Source organism: Delphinapterus leucas, chromosome 3, assembly GCF_059928025.1.
Source record: "Delphinapterus leucas isolate spDelLeu-1000000601 "Yukka" chromosome 3, BTC_Dleu_Yukka2, whole genome shotgun sequence".
NCBI lineage: Eukaryota > Metazoa > Chordata > Mammalia > Artiodactyla > Monodontidae > Delphinapterus > Delphinapterus leucas.
This window is the reverse complement of record NC_143131.1, coordinates 81347779-81366962: the sequence shown is the minus strand read 5'-3', so window position 1 is coordinate 81366962 and position 19184 is coordinate 81347779. Positions and strand designations below refer to the sequence as shown.

The window sequence follows — 19184 nt, the reverse complement described above, 5'->3', positions numbered from 1 at the left end:
GCTGTGAGGTGAGAAAGCATGGCAAATTCAAGGGCTAAAGGAGGTTAGTGAGACTAGGGTGCAGAATAGAGACATTTAAGATAAATTGGAGAGGTAGGCAGAGATCAGATTTTAGTCATTTTATCCCAAGAACAAAAGTGAGTCATTAAAACTCAAGGTACTAGCTTCACCAGAGGCTATGAGATGGGGCCAAGGCATATGTAATTGAAAACTTGGAGAGGGATGGTCATCTTGATGTTTGTTAGAATTTGAAAAGCATTTCTCAGAGCCAATCCATACATACAGAATCATAACATTTTAGTTATGTGGAACTCATGAGGAAGTAAACCATTGATGATAGCTGCACTAAAGCTCCTAAAAACTTAACTTGAATAAAACAATTTAAAAATGGATTTAATGTCTTACTGAACAGAATATTAATTTTTCATGGTCACTCAGGTTATTAAGAACATTCACTTACCATAACCTTGGGAATATTGGAAAAGAATATTGGCTTTTATACTAAAAGAACCTTGCAAATGTGAATTTTGAGTACTTTTCCTACTGTCAGACAGCTGGAAATTTTGAAGGCAAATCAGAAGGGCCAAAAAAGGGAGCATCTCCTAGCTGAGTCAGCCCGGTTGAGTAGCCTTCTGGGAAGTACAACCCAACATTTCTGCTTATGTTTCATTTGTCAGAACTTTTAGCTAATAGCCATACTTTAGCTGCAAGGAGTTTTTGCTGTACACTTTTTTATACTTTGTAGACCATAACATTGGGATTTCTGTTACTAAGGAAAAGAAGACATGCTGAGTTGGGTGACCAGCAGTTTCTGAGGCAGCTGTTGTATACAGGTGGTCTTTAATTTCCCTTCCTTAGTGTTTTTATCTTTCCATATCTCTTAAGGAAAAGTTTTATGCAGTTCTTATATTTTTACCTATTCAGCTTGGCCATTTTATTGGCTGAATATTAGATATTTTATTTTTCATGCCACTGAATGTTTACTTACTTGCCTGTTTCATATGCATTTGACTTCTGCAGCTTTAAAATTTCCTCATCTTTGTACCTTTTACTACTTGAATATGAGATACCACAATATTGAATATTAGTGACACAATCTTGTGGTATTGGAAAAAGTTATTTTTGTTTATTAACATTTCAATTTTGAATTAATTTCAAATTACAGAAAAGTTGTAAGAATTTCAAATTACAGAAAAGTTGCAAGAATAGTTCCTGTAATATGCTTCTGCCTGGATGCACTGATTTTTAGCTTTTTGCCACATTTCCCTTTTATTCTTTCTTTTTATACATATATGTTTATATACATGATATTTATGTAATATGTATTTATTTTTCCTGAATAATTTGAGAGCAGGTTGCAAAAATCATATCCATTTATGCTTTTAAAACTTCAGTATATATATTTTTAAGAACCAAGGAATTCCCTTATATAAGCCCTGTATAGTTATTATATTCAGGAAAATTTACATTAATATAATACTTTAATCTTTATTCTGTATTCCAGTTTGGTCAATCATCCCAGTCATCTTTCAGTACAGGGTTCAGTCTAAAATTGGATTTGGCTGTCATGTCTCTTTAATCTCCTTTAATCTGAAACAATTTCTCTTTCTTTGTCTTTCATGACATTAGCATTTTGAAGGCTATAGGCTAGTTATTTTATAGAATATATTTCTCAATTTAGGTTTGTCTTATGTTTACTTATGATTTGATGCAATTTATACATCCCCTGCACTCTGCATCCCCTGGCTGGAGGACTGTGTGAGTGATGATATGTCTTTCACAAAGGTATCAAATCTGGAGGCTCATAATGTCTGTCTGTCCCTATTGGTGATATTAGTTTTGATCACCAGGACAGGGTGATATCTGGTTTTTCCACTGTAGTTTCTAATTTATCCATTAATACAGCTAATAAGCAATTTGTGAGAAGATACTTTGAGACTGTGTAAATATCTTACTCATCAAACTCCCCCCTAGATTTAGCATCTTTTGATGATTTTTGCCTGAACCAGTGTTTTCTATGATGATTGCAAAATGGTAATTTTCTAACACTGCCACTCTGTCCACATTTACCAGTTGGCATTCAGAATTCTTTCAGCCTGTCATCTGCCATCTGTCTGTCTGTCTTTCTACCTACCTACCTATCATAAGCATGGACTTGAGGATTCCTGTTTTATTTACTAGGTAATAATCCTTTACTGTCTGTTTTGATGCTCAAATCAGATTGAGCTGATGGAAGCCCCTTCAAGTTGGCTCCCATATCCTGTTTTTTCTTCTTTTCTCTTTAGTATTTTGCTTTTTGGCACAGCAAGCTTGTTTAGGTTCATCTGGTGCCTTCCCTGTCCCAGCCTTAGAATCTGCCATTTCTCAAAGGACTTCTAGTTTACTTAAGTGTGGATTTGTATTTAGCAATCAAGACCTGGGTGCTAGGTGATTGTAAATTTAAAATTTCAAAGGGGATATATTTACATTGGTTGATAAATAGCAAATAAGAAGATACACTGCCATAAATACAAAAAAGATATGCAGAGGGTCATTTTTTTGTATCATTGTTTGTGGTATCAAAAGACTGGTTCATCTTTGAGGGACAGGTTGAAACTATGGTGTATCTACAAAATGGAGTATATGCAGTTGCATAAAGGAAAGGGGACTGTATCCCTACACTGCTATGGAATGACCTCCAGGATACAATGTGTGTATAATATGACATTTATATAAGATTGTAAATACGTTAATGATCATTTGTGAAAAGGGAATATAAATATACTCTTATTCATAATTGCTTATATTGAAAAAGGGAAAATAAGTGAAAAACTTAAAAAAATAATTTCTGAAGGGGGAGAGAGGTCATGGTGTAGAGGAGACAAGGATGGAAGCTGGATTTTGATGATAACTTTGGTAGCTCAGGTTGGATCCAAGTAAATAATAAAGCAACATTAGATCAAAGTGAATAAAAAGCAGTTCCTAAAAATGAAAAAAAAGCAAATGACCCTAATTAAACAAAATTAGTGACCATACAGAAATTTGGTGATCAAAACTAATATCACTAATAAAATATCACTATTTTAGTTGGCTTCAAAGCAGTAATTTGATAGTAGGGGTGAGTATTCCTGAAGTCCAAGAAGAATTGTGAAGAAATCTTAACTTAGTTAAGACGTCTTAACTAAAAGTTAAGACGTCTTAACTTTTAGTTAACATTGTTAATCAATGTTATTGCTATTTTGAAACTGTTATGTATATTCTAAGATAAAGCAAATAATTTTATTAGTGTCATTTGGAACCAAGAAACTCAACCCAAGTGATGGTATAATATAAAATCAGAGAAGTAAAAAACCTACAAATTTGACTTGGAATTACAGTGTAAACTCTTAATTCATTGTCTCTAAAAATACACGTATCCTAGCTCATCTTATTAAAAAAAAAATCTTAAAAACAATGACCAATCCAGTAGTAATAGGCTCACCTAGTACTCAGATTGCAGTTTAATTTCCAGCTTAAACAGAAGCAGGGCTTTTTGATGAAATGCCTGAGTTACAGTCTGAGGCAAGAAATATATAAGATAAGCGTGGTTCATCTCATCAGACCAGAAAGTGAGGAAGCTATCAAAGACGACTTGAGGTCTTGTGAAAAGGATTCAGGAAGTAGTAAAGGGTTTCCTGTTCGCTAAAGAGGGGACAATTTGGGCATTAACAATGATAATGGATTGTTAAAACTCATCAAATACCTTCAAATGCATGAGTTCATAATGAGACTTAGAAAATTACTGGTCTACTTACTTTGAAAGGATGCTAACATTTTGAAAGCTGGAAAAGAAGGAAAAGAAATGCAAGTGCATTTCCTGTATGAACTGTACCTCAAAGTTAACAAATATGGTGAGGGAAATTTTCTCCTTATAGAAGAAGTATTCCACCTACTAGTGAAGAAATGATATAATGGGTAAATAAAGAATGATATAATATCACCATTTTACTGCCTCTAAATAAATAGTGGATGAATTCCCTGTAGGGGTTATGAGGAACTGTATAATGGAAGGATAAGGCTGAAAATAACCTGTACACACAGATCAAACAACCTCATACAAAAAGAGACAACCAAACATTGTTTTTTCTAATAGAAGTCCACAACAACTCTTAAAATACATTCTTGCCAAGAAGAACTGAATTTAAATCTGAGCCTCTAGATCAAACAGTTTACAAGAAATACAAGGGACAGAAAAATCTGTGAAATAATACCACAGAGATGCAGTCAGTAAAATCTGGAAAGCAGGAAATGTCTGCAGGAAAAACTGCCCAACTTATTCTACAAAATAAATTGCAAGGGGAAAAAAAAAGGAGAGGGAACTGTCAGGTTAATGAAAGAGACTTTAAATACGTGATTCATTTGCAGTATATGAACTGTGTTTGGATTTGCAGTCCATGAAGAAACAAAATCAACTAAAGAGATAAACTAAACTGGATATTTAATACTATTTAATAATAATATCATATTTAACATTAAGGAATAAGTGATTTTGTTTTAACAATGATACTCATTTTGTGGATGTTTTAAAATAGGAGTTTTTTTGTTTGTTTTTACATATGAGTACTAAAGTATTTATGGATGAAATTTTAACATGTTTGAGATTGTGTGTTTGTGGGAAGCTGGATTCTTTGAAACAAGATTGGTATGAGTTGTTAATTGCGAAGCTGGTTGTTAGATAAATGGTAATTCATTATATTACTCTCTTGTTTATATTTGAAATTGAGCATAGAAACAAGCTTGAAAAGAAACTTTAATTTGAATTGCTATTTTATGTTTAAATGTTGTATTTCTACTTAATTTACCCTAAGAAAACTATAATTTTATCAAAGTACCCATAAACATGATGGTGGGTTTTTTTTTTTTGGTAAATTGAGAAAGATGAGGAAAAGAATTCAGTGTTTTTAATAATCTACCACCTTATTACTGTTGGGCTAGTGAGGTTTAATATAAGTAATAACTCTTAAGTGGTATACAGATACTTATGTTGTATTAAAAAATCAGTGCTATTGATTACTACCTAAATAAATAAAATGTTAATTGGAGCTTAGAAATATTTTTTATAGTCAAACTCGATTTGTGAATTTTATGTAAGACGTTGTATCCATGTATATCTTTGATTTGTTTGCTTATGACATTTATCCACCCACCAAACATATATTGAGCCCTTCATTTAGTGCTCAGCATACAAAGAACAAGTAAGAATTCCAGGAACATATGGTAGAATACCAAAGGTAGGATACCAAAAAACAAAAGAAAACAGAAAACTACAGTGATTATTATATGATGTGTGTACGGGCAAGATCGTAATAGGTACAGGATGCTGTGGGAATGCTGAGTTAAGCCTGATTTAATGTTCAGGTGATTTAATGTTGGAGTCAAGAGAGATTTGATGGAGAAGTACCCATGAAGTGAGGCTCAAGTAGAAATTATATAGTGGGGAAAAAAAAGGGAAGTAATTATGCAAAAGCAGGAAGTGGGAAGAGAAACTAGCTCTCAGAGAATTACAAGTAGTTTGCTATCACTAAAACTAAGGGTTTATGTGGGAAAGTGGCTGGAGATAGGTTGGCAGAGACAAATTCCTGCACCTCATAGGTGTTTGACCTTTGTTACAGAAACACTGAAAACTTCTCAAGTTAGGCCATGTTTAATTTTTATTCTAGAAAGAGCATTATGAGCAGTGGCTGTCTAGAAAGAGCATATGCAGCAGTGGGCTGAAATAGAATTACTTCATTAGGGAGAGGCTTTTCACCTATTTTCGCTCAGAATTTTATGTCTGAATATAGATTCCCCCCCCCGCCCCCGAACCTATATATATTTTCTCTCAATTGTTAGGATTTCCTTTTAAAATAAATTATGTAAAGCATTTACATGGTTCAGAAACTGACAACTCATTTCAATCCTTGTTCCCTCTACTTTCTTCTTCCCCTCCCTTTGTAGGTAACCATTTTTAATTTAATTGTTTTATGCTGCCATTATTGCTTTTTTCAGAAGCATAAGCAACTATGCGTAAGCATTTCCCCCTTCATATACAAAGGAAGCATACTATAAACACTTTTGTATCTTGCTCTTTTTACCTAACTATATCCTGTAGTTCATTCTATGGAAGTATATAAAACATTCCTTACTAATTCTTTGTCTATTCTTAATCCTGCTATAAACAACTAAATAAAATAAATACTTTATACTTTTAATACCTAAGGTGAAGACATTCTAATAATAAACATATGCCTTTAGAGTAGTCTAGGCTCAGGCTGTTAGCTTATCTCCAGCCAACTTTTGCCTAGAGTATGAAAGGAAGATTCCTACATTCACTTAAGAATTTTGATTTATTAACAAGGAATTTTGACTAGCTACTTCATGACTAATCAAGATATAATTAACAATATAGGCTCATGATAGTTCCCAAATTCAGTCATCCGTCCATTTACTTTTCAGGTATTTACTGAGCGCCCACCTGTGTAAGGTATGCTGGGAAAAATAAACAGTACCCTCAAGAAGCTTGTAAGCAGTTAAAATGATACCCCTCTGCTTAATTCTTCTTTCCTAAGGGATTAGTTCATCTTCACTTTCTTTAAATGTTCCCCGATTACTGTACCTGACTTGTTTGTATCTTCAGTGTTGCGCATGCTCCTAGTTCAGTTATCTTAAATATGCCCAGAGTGGTATTTATTGGTTGACATGACTGTCTCTCCATAACAGGTTAGAAGTTCTTTTAATGGTAAGGACTTTGTCTCATCTCAGTCTTCCCAGTGCCTAACGAATGAAAGTTCTCAGTAAGGTTTATTGAATAATTGAAAAACGTCTCTTGCCTAGTGGGTTAAAGGAAAAATAAAATTGTGTCAGGAAAAATATCTTCTCTGATATTCTTGTTGAAATTTCAAGGGATCCAAGTAAAATACAGTATGGTAAATTTTGTTTTTGTTTTTTAATTAAAAGACACTATGCTGTTCTTGAACCAGGTGTCTAGAGGGTAGAAATTGTGGTAGAAATGTAGAAAAACATATTCCACTAGATTCCCAGATTTTAAAAATAGGCATATGTTTGTTCACACCTTAAGCATTTTAATTTATATCTAACTTTTGGAATCAAAAGTCTTCTTGAAAACTTTTATGTCTGTGTTTCCATGTAGAAACTTCTCGCTCTCGAAAAGGAGAAATTACTTTTAGAAAGGGATTACTTTTTGATATTGCAGCATTTTCTTAGAGTAATACCTCCATCTGGTGGTATTTCTGAAAATTACAGCAAGAGAACCTGAAGCTTGAGTTTTGCTGTGTGTTGGTGTATATTACCGGTTGTTTCTCATGAAGCCAGATGAAATTACATCAAAAGCTGAGTCTACCATGTATTTCAAAAATTTAATGCCCTGGTTTTCAACAATTTCAAATGGAAACACCAAGTGAACAAATGGCCTTTTGGATAATAGTAAGTTATACAATCATTTATTTAGTACAGACCATCTCTAGACTACTTTGGACTGAAAATAAGTACTGGAGAATGAGATATTCTCATTGAACTATTAATTGCTTTCACATGTGTGTGTATAGAGGCTAGGAAAGATTTGAGAATTTTCTATTTCAGATTTATTACTAAGGAACCATAAAAGATTCAATAATTTTCTCAGAGAAGCAATTACTGATCTTATTTTTTAGTAAATTGTATTTTATCATAGTTTAGTGGTAATAATTTACATTCCCCTGAGATGATAGAACATAAAATGTAAACTTGAAAACAAGTTGAAACTGTAAATTAATTTGTTTTCTACCTTTTGCTATAAGAATTTTTAACACATTTAACCTTTTCTTCACAGAATTCATTCTTTATGTTTACTACATCAAATAGCCTTTTAAAGATAGGGACTGCGGCTTAAACTTTTTGTTTTCCCAACTTTCTAGCCCAGGATTCTGTACTTGGTAGGTTTTGTTCATTATCTTGGAGGAAGATTGTGATCTGATTGCTTGTGTTTTATCCCAAACTGTACTAAATCTATCTAGTATGTCAGTTATTACCAGAGATTAACATTAATTCCTTTTCTATTTGTTTGGTTATAGACAGTTGACATATGAACTAAACAAGGTTTAATGATCTGGGGCTTTTTGCTGAGTTAAGAAAAACTAAATTTTTTAATGAATTTTGTTTGAAATCTGTTTATTTTCTAATTGTAGCCAGTCGGATGATGATTCTGGGTCAGCGTCAGGCTCTGGATCTGGTTCAAGTTCTGGAAGCAGTAGTGATGGAAGCAGTAGCCAGTCAGGTAGCAGTGACTCTGATTCTGGATCCGAATCGGGCAGTCAGTCAGAGTCTGAGTCAGACAATTCCCGAGAAAATAAAGTTCAAGCAAAACCACCGAAAGTTGATGGAGCTGAGGTAATAAATAAACTATCCAATGAAAGGTAGATTTCTTGTATTACTTTGGGAAAATTTATAGCTTTAGTTTAGAGCATTCTTAATCTAGCTTTTAGAAAATGTTGATTTCAAATATTAAAATACACTTTAAGTGATTCTCAAGCTTGTGGTTCAGTATCTGTGGACTGATTGGCTTGGAAGAGAAGCAGTCTGTAACTATATGAACACATACAAAACTTTGTAACTATACAAAACTTTGTAACACATATAAAAATGAACACATACAAAACTTTCTCTTTTTGAGGCAGAAATTGTTGCATAAACATTGATTGTCTCATGGATAAAACTGTAAGGCTTTGTGAGGTCTTTTTGTTAATCTACAGTGTGATCTCTACTTTCAAGGTCTTCAGAGGAGATACTTTATTGCTAATAGGAGACTTTAATAGAACTCTGCTTCCTTGAAGATACATGGTAGAATCGGCTAAGGGCCATTCTGTTTAAAAAAGGCTATTACAAGATTTACTAAAACTTGTCTATATCTCAGAATAGTATACAGTAGTGTTACTTAGAATACCAGTCATGATAAGATGCTTGGGCCAGAATATACATACAGCTTCCTTCATTCAGGAAGTCTTGCTACCAAAAACAAACAAAAACAAAAAGTCAGTTGAACTAAAACTGTGCTTAGTTGATTTGCATTCTGACTCAAGCTCTTCATCTTCACCTCACACCAATTAAAAAAAATAGCAGCCGCACTTTGAGTAGCACTGGTGTCATATATTATCACATCTTTTTTGAAAATAATAGTCTTAATACCAAAGAACATATTGATTGATTGTGAAACTCAAAACACCATAAATTATTTATATACAACTAAAGCTCAGCATTTTATTTTAATTATATTGCAGTAATATTGTATTATGTATAATGTGAGTAAGAAAAATAGTCTTAATTTATTATTTGGAGGCAGTGAAAATGTTGGTACTACTTTTCAATAAATTAACCTTTTTCCAGTTTTCTCAAAACTTTGTTCTTCACTTGTTTATATTTCTATTATAGTTTTGGAAATCTAGCCCTAGTATTCTGGCTGTTCAGAGATCTGCAATGCTCAAGAAGCAGCAGCAGCAGCAGCAACATCAAGCTTCATCTAATAGTGGATCAGAAGAGGTGAGTTTTCATTGTGAAAACTCTTATCTGAAAAGTAGACATGATATGTAATCATTTAGGTAGCTATTTATGAAATTACTAGAAACAGTAAGGGTTTTAAAAGGATAGGAAAATAACTAAATTTAAATATGTGTATCAATAGCCTTGAAATGTAGACATATTTTTATCCAAATTTCCTCTTGTTTCTAAAGCAAACAACAGAAATTTGTGTGCATTTGTTCATCACAGCAAAACTAGAATAAACTAAATATGAATACTAGGAAAATACACATACACAAACACACACATGTATGCACTCATCTATGAAGAAATACCATATTGTTACGTCATATTTGTACAGAACATTAATAAGAGAATTCTCAACATGTTTTTAAAAGAATAGCCTGCAACTGTAAACAATGTAGTTCCTGTGTGCACATGAGCACACATGCAGGTATGTTTGCACAAAGACATTCAGGAAGAACTGTAGGTTTCCCCAACTATCCGAAAGTAGAGTGTTCCTTTCCTAATCCAAATGGTGTAAAGCAAAGAAGCTATTTCCTTAGGACACATCTTGCTAACTGTTATGCAGAATAAACGGAGATAAAGCACAGATGCTCACAGACACAGTTCAGAATTATGGCAGCTAGTGCTGAGATGCAGAGTGTAGTTCCCAGGGAAGGAGCTGGAGGTGCTGTTCTCGCTGCTCCGCGTCCTTGCTGCCTCTATAACAGCTCTCTGCAAAACAAATGCTGAACACTGTTTTTGCTTTTTGCCGGTTTTTGTAAAAGTAAAAATTCTCTTTGGATTTTTTTCAGTTAGTGAAAACAGGTACCAATGAAGGTTTTTTGTAAAAGTGAAGTGGTAGAAATTGAACTTTCAAAGAGTGGGGGATATTTGTATATCAAAAGCTGCCTGATGAGGAAGAAAAATATTAAATGAAAGTTTGACATACCAACAATTAGGATTCCGTTTTGAGGCCATACTAGGCAACAGTAATAGTCTCCAGAGCCAGTAGATTATAAGATTTTATACAAAATGCTGGCATTGTGATGTTTACCTAATTACACTGGCTGTTACATATTTGCAATAAAAATGTTATTAATTACTTTATGTGCTAATTAATGGTATAAACATAACATGGAAAAAAAGAGCCTTTATTATTAAAGTGAATGTTAATAAAAAGTAATAAAAGTAGTAAAGTAATAAAAAGTTAATAAAAGTAATAAAAATGTATTATGGTTAAATTCTAATCATTAATAACATTAACTTTATATATTTTTCTCTACAGGATTCTTCTAGCAGTGAAGATTCTGATGACTCATCGAGTGAGGTCAAAAGGAAAAAGCATAAAGAGTATGCTGTTTTGTTCAACTGATTACTTTTATATCAAGAAAATCCTAATGATTTTGTATTTCTTCCTTTATGAACAATTGTTGCCAAAAGTGAACTTCTTGGTTCATGGCATTTTATTAGGTTAATTTAAACCATTAATTTTTAACTTTTATCTTTCTGTGACAACCTGAGTTTTTTGTACCATTTGTTTATCTCCTATAACCCCTCTCCCCTATATATTTTTAAACTTCAAAGATCTTCTTAGTCACAATATCAGAAAATCTTGATAACTTGAGAAACCTATATAGGAGTGTAGGGACCAACAGATGATAGATTTTAGGTGATTCTGATGTTAATAGCTATCCTTACTATTTATCTGCACATGAAATTTATTTCTTCTGTAGAACTCATTTAGAAACTCACTGTAATTTCTTAAAGATCTTGACCCAGGAAGTGTTAAGAGTACCTCAGATCTCAGTTCCGATATTTTAGATGGTCTGAGTTTTTTTTCCCCTCGTTTCTCATTGTTCCATTGTCTTGTCTCTTATTTTTCTCTTTGTCTTGGGTATTCTGCACTTTCACTTTGGTGCATCCAGCTTTGGATTTGTTACTTATTTATCCCACTTTATGCACTTTATTTTATGCTTCTTTAATGTGAAGATTCATGAGTTTTACTAGTTTCTGTAAATTCAGTCATTGTATCTCTAGGCATTTTCTCTTTCCCATTCTGTAAATCTTCTGTTTCTACAGTTAATAGATATATATTGTATCTGTCTTACTGGATCATATCTATTGTATATATTTGTTGGATCATTCATCCTATCCATGAATCTTACTGTATCATGTTTTTTATCCTTTTATTGCTATGCTACTTTCTGGCTGATTTCTTCATATCTGCCTTCTGTTTTACTAAGTGTATTTTCAACTACTGTGCCTCATCAACTGTAACTCTTCCACTGAGTTAGTAATTTCTGAACTTAGCATGGGTGCAAGCAAAGAATATTTTAAAACAAAAGTAATTTGGGATGATGGATAGATTTGGTTGGATATAAAAATCATAATATTTATTATAAAAATGTAAAACGGAGACTTCCATATATCCTGGCTATTGCTATTGTCTACTGTGCAAACTCTGAAAAAAATCTCAAGATAAAAAAATTAGCTTCTCTATTATGTTTTTTATCATAAACCAAATTTTATCATGTGTGCTTGCTTTTGTAACCCTTAACACAGTCATAATTGATGCAAGCCATGCAGAGCAATGGAGTATAGCACAGCAGCTGTGAGACAGGATGTAGTGTATATGTAAGAATTTAATGTGTATCTTTCATTTGAAGTTTATATTATAGCAGAATATTAACAATATGTCCAATATTTTTTTCTTTACATGTTAATTGGGATTAAATAGACTAAAAATAGTAATAAAGTTAAGGTAATAATTGAATGTTGGTTAAGATGGAATTTTTTGTTTGTTTTTGCATTTTCTGATACCTTATTTTAAGCTTCTTAATGAATGTGTTGTATTTTAAAAATCATTTTTGAAGAGTATGTTTTTAAAAGTCACAATCTCCAGAAAATTAAAGGGATTAGAATCTCTTTTTGAAATGGCAAGTATAATAATTATACAAGGTTTTCAAAATTAAACACTGTGACTCTTCAAATTAACATACTGTGTTTTCATCTACACTAATAATCAAAATAGATCCACTTAATTTGCCTTTCATTGAGGTATCACTAAATAATTAACAGAAAACTATGGAGTTGGAGAAATCTATGAAGAATATTTTCTAGCATTTTTCTTATTCTATAGACATTTGAATATTTTTATAATGGTGAAAGCAATATTTTTGATATCAGCTGGAATGTAATTTAGCCTGATTATTTTTATATCTTATCAGACATAATTTGCAATATGATAAGTATGAATAACATCCTTTATATATTTTACATACAGTGAAGATTGGCAGATGTCTGGGTCAGGATCTCCATCTCAGTCTGGTTCAGATTCAGAATCTGAAGAAGAAAGAGATAAAAGTAGTTGTGATGAAACAGAATCTGATTATGAGCCAAAAAACAAAGTTAAAAGTAGAAAACCTCAAAATAGGTAAGTATAGTATGTTCTTGGTTTGATTCTGAAAATTGTTGGTTATAGAAGGTATTCGTTGTTTTTCTCACAGTTTCTCAAATCTTGTTTTTATGCCAGTATTTCTGTAAAACACCTCTCTCCCCTGGTCTTCACTAGATCTAAGTCAAAAAATGGAAAAAAGATTATTGGACAAAAAAAGAGACAGATTGATTCATCTGAGGAGGAGGAGGAGGATGAAGAAGACTATGATAATGATAAAAGAAGCTCTCGTCGACAAGCAACTGTCAATATTAGCTATAAGGAAGACGAAGAAATGAAAACAGATTCTGATGACCTACTTGAAGTCTGTGGAGAGGATGTTCCTCAACCCGAGGAAGAGGAATTTGAAACAATAGAACGGTTTATGGATTGTCGGATTGGGAGAAAAGGAGGTATTTTTTAAAAAAACATTTATTTTTTGGTTGTTTCAGTAATATTTACTAGAGTAAAGTATTTCTTGAAGATTTTTCAACTTTGAAAGCCAAGAGGGTGGATTTTTTTCTTATTTGCTATAAAATATACTTTGCTTAGCCTGAATATTTTCTTCCCAGGAAGTATCCATTTGATCTCATCATACGTTGCGGATATTAGGGAATTTTTAACCTGTGCGTTTGAGTTTTTCTGTTACCATGCCTAAATAAATGGTTGTTTTTAAAGTATTTTCAATTTGACATATGGTTTGGTTTAAAACTTCTTTCTTCTATCTCAAATACGTAAGTTACTTTTTAATTACCTTGACGTACATTTTTTTCCTTTCAGTTTTTTTAAGACATAATTGACAATGCAGCACTGTATAAGTTTCAAGGTGGGCAGTATAATTACTTGACTTACATATATTGTGAAATGATCACCATAATAAGTTTTGTTAACATCTGTCATCTCAATATAGATAGAATTTTTAATAAAATTTCCCTTGTAATGAGAACTTTTAGAATCTACTCTCTTAGCAGCTTTCAGGTATACCATACAGGAGTGCTTATTATAGTCATTATGTTGTACATTACATACCCAGTACTTATTTATCTTATAATTGGAAGTTTGTACTTTTTGACCACCTTCATCATACTTGCCCTACCTCTGGTAACTATGAATCTGATCTCTCATTTTATGAATTCTTCCCTTTTCTCCCTCCCTTTTCCATATATGTGTGATCACACAGCATGTCTTTCTTTGACTTATTTCATTTAGCGTGATGCCTTCAAGGTCCATCCATGTTGTCACAAATAGCAGATTTCCTCCTTTTATATGGCTGAATAGTATTCCATTGTATATGTACATGTATATGTATGTATCACGTTTTTTTTAATCCAGTTATTTGTCAATGGACACTTACGCTCTTTCCAAAGTGTCTTAGCTATTATAAGTAATGCTACAGTGAACATGGGGGTGCAGATATCTTTTCCACGTAGTGATTTTGGAAATGTAGTTTTTAAAGATGATTTTTAGTTATTTTAATTTCCAATTATTAATGTTTCAGTCGTCAGTTATCATATATTGCTGTATGATCTCATGTGAGCTGCTGTCTTTTTGACCTTTTTTTTCTAATTTTAAAACCGAGGGGATTAAATTAGATAATCTTTCTGTTCTAGAATTCAGAGTTTCTTTTATAAATGTATAATATAATTTCCCATAAATTCTTACACCCTGTTTTTTATTTAAAAGAGCATATATTTTTCTATTTATATTCTTGAATTTTGAGTTGAAATGCTTCTATAACAGAATTATATGGAATGTATTGTGCTTTTTTTTTTCAGCTACTGGTGCTACTACAACCATCTATGCAGTTGAAGCAGATGGTGACCCAAATGCAGGATTTGAAAAAAACAAGGAACCAGGAGAGATCCAGTATTTAATTAAATGGAAAGGATGGTCACATATCCACAATACTTGGGAGACAGAAGAAACCCTTAAGCAGCAGAATGTTAGAGGAATGAAAAAATTAGATAATTATAAGAAAAAAGATCAGGAAACAAAAAGATGGTATGTTTTATCTTAGAGTTAAAAATTAATGATGCTTAACTTTATTTCTTTTTCAGTTTCTTCATTATTCAAACTGATTCACATGATGAGTGGCAAAATGGGAGATTTTGTGCTACAGATGGTGTTTGGGGGATGGGTTATTGGGGGAGATTTTTAAGTCTGTTCTTGGATTAATAATCTTTCAGGTTGAAAAATGCTTCTCCAGAAGATGTGGAATATTATAATTGCCAGCAAGAACTTACAGATGATCTCCATAAGCAGTATCAAATAGTGGAGCGAATAATTGGTTAGTAATAAATGATTCTAATTAAACATTTATCTTTCCATGCTTGAAGTCATCTGAAAAAAATCTTAAACTTACTGCTTACACATCAAATACAGTAGCTTGCTCTTACTGTAATAATAGGGGCTTCCCTGGTGGTGCAGTGGTTGAGAGTCCGCCTGCCAATGCAGGGGACACGGGTTCGTGCCCTGGTCCGGGAAGATCCCACATGCCGTGGAGTGGCTGGGCCCGTGAGCCATGGCCGCTGAGCCTGCGCAACGGGAGGGGCCACAACAGAGAGAGGCCCGCGTACCACAAAAAAAAAAAAAAAAAAAATAGAGCATCGTAAATCAGATGGCTTATTTTTACTTGTATGGTTTTTAACCAAGAATTATTCCTTGGATAAGATTCAGTGTAAAAAGTAAAATAAATACCTGATTTATCTCACAGCTCATTCAAATCAAAAGTCAGCTGCTGGCTATCCTGATTATTATTGCAAATGGCAGGGCCTTCCATACTCAGAGTGCAGCTGGGAAGATGGAGCTCTCATTTCCAAAAAGTTTCAGGCGTGCATAGATGAGTATTTCAGCAGGAATCAGTCAAAAACTACTCCTTTTAAAGACTGCAAAGTAAGTATTGTTTGCCATTTTTAATTATTGAAAATATATTTATGCATCATAAATATTACAAGCCTACATAGAGAGTTGGATCCTGATTTCACATAGGCTAAAGGAGAGAACTGCTTGGATGGTAGGTCTTACAGGAAATGATGTTCCTGTAATTGCTATTCCATCTTACATGTGGCACTGTCTTTTAGCCTTGTTGAGTGAATCTGTATCAGAAAGATAATAAATTGGTGGTGGTAGTTGTGGGGAGTGGGTTAGGGAGATCAAAAAGGGAAAATTCCTTGGAAACTAGATGTATATGCTTGATTTAAAAGGTAGTGAAGGACTTCCCTGGTGGCGCAGTGGTTAAGAATCCGCCTGCCAATGCAGGGGACACAGGTTCGAGCCCTGGACCAGGAAGATCCCACATGCCACGGAGCAGCTAAGCCCATGCGCCACAACTACTGAGCCTGTGCTCTAGAGCCCGCGAGCCACAACTGCTGAGCCCACCTGCCACAACTACTGAAGTCTGTGTGCCTAGAGCCCGCGCTCCACAACAAGAGAAGCCACCGCAATGAGAAGCCCGTGCACCGCAATGAAGAGTAGCCCCCGCTTGCCACAAGTAGAGAAAGCCCACACACAGCAATGAAGACCCAATGCAGCCATAAATAAATAAATTTATTTATTTATTAAAAAGTAGTGAATATTTTCCATGATGGTAGGAAAAGAGGGATGTCCCCATAAGAAAGTATCCAGGACTACCTTGCCTAATATAATATCTTTGTACTTAAAATTACTATTAGTAATAGTTTGGGGTCTGTACTACTAGAATTTGTTTTCTTATTACAAGATGGAATTAAATTCATAATGGTAATTTAGAAATCAGAAATCAAATGGGAAGTTAAACCAGTTTTATGGTTTATTTCTAGGTCAGTGCTGGAGCAATGGTTAAATGAATGAGTTTAATATAGCTTTTGCTTGTGAAACATGTGAGACCCAAGTATTTCAGTAAGAACTTATCTATCATTTTATTCACAAAAGAGAGCAAAATATTTTACTGTACATTGTTACAGTAATAGAAAACAGTCTTCTTTGACTGAATCCTCAGATATATTTTGAGTCATGGAATTTCTGGGCTTGAAATGAAATTTTAAAATTTATGGTAAAAGATAAAAGATCTTCATCTTTTAATATGATTTCTTATGTTTAAGAATTCTTCATATTAACATTTATTTCTACTAAAGGTTTTAAAACAAAGGCCAAGATTTGTAGCCCTGAAGAAGCAGCCATCCTATATTGGAGGACATGAGGGATTAGAATTAAGAGATTATCAACTGAATGGTTTAAATTGGCTTGCTCACTCTTGGTGCAAGTAAGTATATTTTGAATTGTCTATTGTAGAGGGTAAAAATTTTACAAATACAGGGTTTGGAAAAGATTTCTACCAACGTAAAGAATAAGACCCTTTGGTGTTTATATGCAGGTCTTTGAATTTCCAATTATATAAACAGTACTTATTACATATTAAGAAGAAAGAACCTTTTGATCGTTGCAGCATTTAAATAAGTTTTTATTGAAATTGAAATCAGAATATGTATACGTTCTGTTTCACAGTAGCCCTGGACTATTTCTCTTCCAGTTATTTTTAATATCCATTTAGGCCTCTATTTTTTTTTCCTCTCTCCCATGTCCCCTGCTCTGTTCTTGGCAATAGAGGTGACTGAGGTGCAATTTTTTAAAAAAACTACCATAGCTGTAGTTTTATCTGGGCTCTACCACTTGTGATGGGTTGTGTTCTTGTCTACATATCTAATTATAGGTAATGCTGTTAATCTTTTAGCTGCTTCTGGTCTAAAATGATAAACTCTTCTCTTACACTATTATAATGGCCTTGACATTTATTATTTATAGTTAATATAAGTGGCATATTATACATAATACTCTCAGATTCATCTTATTTAACTTCATATAAACTTGTACATGGATTATGTAAAAAGGTTTCTTGTAAATTTGAATCTTTATTGCATACATGATTTTTGTTTTTAACTTTGTAGAGGAAATAGTTGCATACTCGCTGATGAAATGGGCCTTGGAAAAACAATACAGACGATCTCATTTCTGAACTATTTGTTTCATGAACACCAATTATATGGACCTTTTCTATTAGTAGTACCACTCTCCACTCTCACTTCCTGGCAAAGGGAGATTCAAACATGGGCTTCTCAAATGAATGCTGTGGTTTATTTAGGTGACATCAACAGCAGAAACATGGTAAGTTGTTTTGTCACAAATTTAGAAATTTAGACAAACTTGTCTTTGAGGACACATCTTGATTTGTCTTTATAAAGTCTTAAGTTTCTAGCATTAAGCTTGCCACACAGTAAGATTCAATACGTGTTTGATTGGCTTAATAAAAATTAATTTTTGGTTTAGTGTTACTTTATATATATTTTTTCCTGCCTTATTGAAAGTTTCAAATATACATGAAAGCCTACAGAAGAGTATAATAAATTACCATGTGCATAGGTCCAACTTCACAATTTTAACTCTTGCCAGATTTGTTTCATCTGTACCTCTACATGGTACTTTCCCCACAGTTATTGTGAAGCAAACCCAGACATAATATTTCATCCTCAAAAAAAAAAAAAATCACTTGTGTTTCGTCAAATGAGAACTTCCTTCAGTAAAAAGTGTATATTAAAAATGTGTCTTTTTTTATAGAAGGTTTTGATATGCTGGAGTATTTATATTTTATTTATGATAAGTAAGATCAATGTAGCTTGTTGGACTATATAAAGAATAGTTAAAATTATTTTATTACCTAAACATATAGACATAGTTTTTTGTGTATTTTGAATGGATTTTATTTTAGATATTCAAGTAACAGTATACTTTTTTTTACTGTTTGTCTTAAAATTGTCTTTGAAATTTCTTGATAGATAAGAACTCATGAATGGATGCATCCCCAGACCAAACGGTTAAAGTTTAATATACTGTTAACAACTTATGAAATCTTATTGAAGGATAAGGTGTGTATTATCTGTGTTTCTCTGTTTGGTATACATCAGTTTTTCCTTTACCATATGTTGTGGATAGGATGAGAAGATAACTTAAATCAAGGGTCAGCAAATTAAAGCCTGTGAGTCAAATCTGGCTTATCTGTTTATTTTTTTATGATCCTTGAAGTAAGAATGATTTTTACATTTTTAAAGTGTTGTAAAAACAAGCCAAAGAATATGAAACTAGTTTGTTGTAGTGTCTGTTGATTTGTGAAGTCTTTAAAGAGGAGGAAGATACTTAACAGGATTACGCTACCACTAGGTAAATGCTTTATACCTATTATTTAATTCTTCATAATTATTTTATAATA

The 19184-nt window shown here is 33.0% G+C and overlaps 1 protein-coding gene across 11 annotated transcripts in view; it reads left to right on the top strand.

Moving 5' to 3' along the window:
• The window catches only part of CHD1 (chromodomain helicase DNA binding protein 1), an 88614-nt gene that overhangs the window by 17244 nt on the left and 52186 nt on the right, over nt 1-19184 (top strand). For all 11 annotated transcript variants that reach the window (XR_002647177.2, XM_089909147.1, XM_089909146.1 and 8 more), the window contains exons 3-13: nt 8181-8382; nt 9421-9528; nt 10799-10863; nt 12797-12946; nt 13085-13359; nt 14722-14947; nt 15133-15233; nt 15660-15838; nt 17059-17186; nt 17869-18085; nt 18754-18843. Coding sequence is in view for 10 of the 11 variants with exons in the window: in XM_089909147.1 (XP_089765273.1) it covers nt 8181-8382; nt 9421-9528; nt 10799-10863; nt 12797-12946; nt 13085-13359; nt 14722-14947; nt 15133-15233; nt 15660-15838; nt 17059-17186; nt 17869-18085; nt 18754-18843 (1741 nt within the window). In the remaining variant the exon portion in view is untranslated. The remainder of the gene's footprint in view (nt 1-8180; nt 8383-9420; nt 9529-10798; nt 10864-12796; nt 12947-13084; nt 13360-14721; nt 14948-15132; nt 15234-15659; nt 15839-17058; nt 17187-17868; nt 18086-18753; nt 18844-19184) is intronic.